This window comes from Nannobrachium achirus, assembly GCF_963921795.1.
Source record: "Nannobrachium achirus genome assembly, chromosome: 13".
Classification (NCBI taxonomy): Eukaryota; Metazoa; Chordata; class Actinopteri; order Myctophiformes; family Myctophidae; genus Nannobrachium; species Nannobrachium achirus.
Genome location: NC_137833.1, coordinates 49,272,400 through 49,277,399, shown reverse-complemented (window position 1 = coordinate 49,277,399; position 5,000 = coordinate 49,272,400). Strand labels below are relative to the sequence as shown.

General features: G+C 41.6%; 1 protein-coding gene across 1 annotated transcript in view; it reads left to right on the top strand.

Annotated features, from left to right (window-relative positions):
- gtpbp2a (GTP binding protein 2a) overlaps positions 1-5,000 on the top strand; it is a 24,830-nt gene that overhangs the window by 4,713 nt on the left and 15,117 nt on the right. The window contains exon 6 of the mRNA XM_080739736.1: positions 2,096-2,270. Coding sequence (XP_080595862.1) covers positions 2,096-2,270 — 175 coding nt within the window. The remainder of the gene's footprint in view (positions 1-2,095; positions 2,271-5,000) is intronic.

Here is a 5,000-nt window from a genome sequence, read left to right as displayed (position 1 = left end):
GACCAGAGACCACCAGTGATGGACAGTGACATGAAGTGCAACATTTAAGGCTAGTACACACTAGGGATGGGACGATATGACAATTTCATGTCACGATTATTGTGACGAAAATTATCGATTTATGATGATATCGCGATTATCAAAATGTCCCCAAAATCCATTATACAGGGGCGGAACATTTGCAAAAAGAATACCCGATCTACAAGATCACAACACGTTGCAAAGAGACTTGGTAGAGAATGAAAAAAAAAAGACTGTATGAAGTATGTTATTTCCAGGTCTGTTTTACTAATGGATAATATAATAATATCTGTACTTTACTCGAGTATTTGGATTTTTTGATATTTCTGACTTTCCACTAGTCTACATTTCAAAGACACAAATTGTGCTTTTGATTCCACTTCATTTCTAGGAAGGAAAATTAACCATTAAACCTGTTTTACCTGTTTTACACATTTGACTAAGCAACTTTCACCTATAGTTGACCGGAGTATCTGACTCAAGTACTGGGTGGTTCAGTACTTAGTCCACCACTGGAGACCATAGAATGTAGTCTGTCATATGTCATAAATAATAAGGAAGCTAGGCAGTCACAACAAATCATGTTACGTCATGCTTATCTCTGAATTTTTACTGTTGGAGTCTTACAGTGCACCAGATAGGGATGGCATGTTAACCACTTAAGCGCTATATACTTGGTCTTTCTCTCAGTGTACTTGACCAACCCTTTTACAAACATTATCATGGATTATATTCATTTCAGCATGAAACCAATTTCCTGAGATGCAGGGGGACCACACAATAAACAGCGCTGAACCCAATTTTAAATCCTTTAATGCAATCATAATTAGACATATTTGCTCACGCAGCGGATATTTGTTCCCACAGCTGCCTGGTTGCCTTATCTAATTGCCTGGTCAGAGTCCGATATGCCCAAATAGGTGACGTGACATTTGGCTTAGGAACTAAGTAAAGTCAACTGGCGAGCAAGCATCAACTGTAAGAACATTACCACAAGGAGGAGTAACACTACTATATCTAACTGTAAAGGTCTTTTCACACAGAAAGCAACAGATGGGCCTAGTAAGTAGTTTTCAATAAATAGGTAAGTGGGCAGGTAGCGAGGTGCTGCAGGCAATCTGACAAATGCACTACTGTTAATCTGTTGCGTTCGTGCTCGTTTCACGCACATGGTCCACAGGTCCTGAGAGCTGCAGTTTCTGGATATTCCTAAGAACAACCTAAAAACACTACTGTTTAAAACAAGCATTTGCGGAATGTCCTTGATTTTTTTGTCTGTGGTTTTGTTTCTGAGATTAATTGTGCAGTTTGTGTTTCTGTTGATTTGTAATTATTTGAAAGATTCATGCTGTTTATTCTATGTAAAGCACTTTGTGAGAAGTGCTATATAAATACAATTTACTTGCATACTTACTTACATATGCCTGCCTGCGACAAGAGATGAAATATGTTGCATTTTTTCTTCGACCAGACACCTCAAAACGCACCTGAGAAGTGCAGTACGACCTCGGTGATCTAAGCGAGAATACAGGCATTGTTTACCTCCCCTTGTGAAAATCCCTCAGCTCTTCTTCTGTCTTTAACATTATGTGCATTATGCGCGTGCACGCATCTGCCTGGGTGACAGCAGACTGCTGAGCGAGCGATGGCGCTTTGCCATGGGATCAACTTTGACCAAAAAAATGCACAGACCTGGTTGGTTTTAAGTTGGACAAAATGTGGCCATATTTTCCCAAATATGGAGATGACTGACAATTGACATCATAGATGTTTGACGTCATAGACCACATGAGACTGACACAATATGTCCATATATGGATTGGACATATGGACAGATATGGGCTATGTCCATATATGGGCATTCCCAGATATGGGCTTAATATTGATGACATCAGGGATCTCCATATACATATATGGGCATAATAGGAATTGTATTAGTGTGGTTGCCCTAACAGGGCATCATCTGGGAATATTCAATTCAATGTTATCTGTAGGCTATCAAGTACTCAAGCCCAGAAATAATTAATAACTTAGCTAAAACTATGGCTAAAGATTTCTTTTTTTCTATTCCCAGATTGTAAACTACAGTGAATCTCGGACAGCAGAGGAGATCTGTGAGAGTGCCTCAAAAATGATCACCTTCATTGACCTGGCGGGCCACCACAAGTACCTGAAGACCACCATCTTTGGCCTCACCAGCTACTGCCCAGACTTCGCCATGCTGGTCGTCAGTGCAAATACTGGCATTGGTAAGAAAACCTTTTTGTTAAACCTTTTTATCTCGTGAACCACAGCGTCCCTATTTTGGGCATTTTTTGATTGATTGATTGAAGAATTTATTAGAAGTTTGCAATAGAAAAAAGTACTGTTTCATGACAGTACAAATCACTGGTACAAGGTCAACTAAAAGGAGATCCTAGAAAGCCGAGGCTTATTTCCACAGGAACCACACTTTAAGTATCTCATATAACATTGAAAGACAGACGGATAGAACATACTTTATCTAGGATAATATCAGTTTCAAAAACATAACATCAAATACAAAGGCAGAAAAAAAAAGGGGGGGGGGGGAGCATGTGACAGTATATAGGGAAATGAAGTATATAGGGTGCAAGTCGTTGATTTGTGTTATGGCGTGGCTGAAGACCTTTTTTTTTGAGACACACACACACACACACACACACATATTCTTCTCACAGACACACAAATGCACCGCTCACTTCAAACTCAGGGTGATTTGTTGTATTTGTATCAGAGTATCCGATACTCTATTGATGTCAGTGAGAGAGAATGTTTTCCGGCTAGTGTGATGTGAGGTTCTACCCTTTTATTTCTTTTTAAATATTTTGCACGACAAAATGGCTGTGTACAATTTAAACATGCATAATTAATAAGTATAACTAAATCAATATTTAGTAAAAGAAAAGAAGGGAGTCTTCCATTGGGGCTCAGGCTGATAATAGAGCAGAACTGTGCACTCTCAGGACCAGTATGTTTGTTTATGCTTTGCATTGCCTCCATGCTGTTGTGACCTGTCCACCTGTGACTTGGTGCCATACACACATGTGATGTCTAAGCCTATTATGTAACAGGCCATGCCCTCAGCCACCTTCCCCCTCCCCTCTGCCTGCCACTCACCAGCCAGAGTCCCAGAATATCTCAAATACCTTCCATTCATGTGGGTCAGCCTGACCCTGGCCTGAAGCTGCAGCGCTTTGAATGGTTTACTGGAGGCGGGATTTGGTGACTCTGACACTTGTAAACTGTGTCAGTTATTTGACACCGAGCCCGTCCGGTTTTGCTGACTTTGCAGAAGACCACACTTGTTGAAGCCAAGAAAGCACGACTGTTCCATTTCGAACAGTGTGTGCATTTTGGCGTGACTCAATTGTGTAGCTGCTGGTATCATTAAAAACAACTGTATTACTATTATAGTTTTCTCCAATCCATATTGAGGGAGCATGTTAAGGAGTGTCAATATAAGACATAGCTGAAATATGAGCAGTGGAAACTGTCTTGAGAAGGAAGGTTGTAGGCTAGTTAGATTTCTACTTTTAGCAAGCTTATTGGTTATTTATGTGACCGGGTCTGATCCAATGCGCTGCAAGTAGAGGATGGCTTTTTTTCCCTCTTATGTTTTAAAACATTGAAATTTGAAACTATTTGGAGAAGATACTTATTGTCTCCACCAGCCGAAAGACATGGGAGAGACTATGTTTTCGCCTCCGTCCGTCCGTGCGTTAGGGCTGACCTTCGATTGCATATACCGTACCGGGGGGGAAGGGTGGTCTCGGGAGCAAAAGCAAAAGCTTATCGGTACATAACTGATAACCGTTGTTAACCGAAATGTGTTAAAAAAATTGCTTTTTTACCCAAATAAAAAGGGAAAACTACGTCAGTTTTCCCCCCCATTTCCAGCTCCCTATTTGCACAGTAAAAACAACAATACAATGAGGAAGAATAATATGATACAAATGTTTTCTATAAGAAATGTTTTTTTTGCAATACGGTAGGATTGACATAATCACATGTCTGTAATGTAACGCGTCACGGCTGCAACAGCAGCAGCACGACTCACAAGCCCTAGGCTAGAACAGATTAACTCCCAAAGTAAACACTCAAATGTAATAGTAGATTGTATATTAAATAATTGCACTGCAGTGTGTCTGTGTAAAGACGGCTGATTTAAGCGTTCCACTCATCAACCGAAAGCTCACAGACAGACAACTAGGCGGGCACGAGTTTGCAGATCGGATATAAACCTGTCATCATCAACACCACGTAACCCTAGCAAGTTGGTGTTAAGCTCTTCTTTACTCTTTAAAACGGGATCGACAGGTGACTGGGTCTGTTTTGGAAAATCCAATTTTCACTTTGTTTCCTGATGAAGAACAAGCTTGTGTCTCTGTCAGTGTGGAGGACAGCAACAGCATGCATGGATGTTACACCGAAATTGGTGTCGGGGGCTTGACACAGAGATTTGTGACCGCATTGCACAGTTACATGGGTGATGATGTTACTCAGACATTGGTGTCTGGGGCTTTATCAGCGCGCTGCCTTTTCTTTTTTTTTATTATCTGCGAGCATTCTGATGACTTCATGCTTGCTCTTGTTGTTGTAGGCTTGTTGAAAATGTTAACACGTGTGTGAGGAGGAGGTGATGCTATCACGCTGGAGTGGAGCGAGGCGCAAGCTAAGGCACGCGGCCCCCCCCCCCCCCCCCCCCCCCCCAAAGGACGAACTAATTTATTTTTCAAGTTAGAATCCCGTGCCATCGAACGAAGCTTCGAATATTCAAATTTTTGGGGTCAGCCCTACCGTGCTTCCGTCCTTCTGTTACCAGCTAATCTCTGGCGCCGTTGGCCCGGTCGCTAACAAACTGTGCACACACACTCTCTGGATACCAATTCAGAACCTCTGCCCCAGATTTTTCACATGGGCCTGTTCTAGCGCCACCAGGAGGCCGATTTATGCAAAAC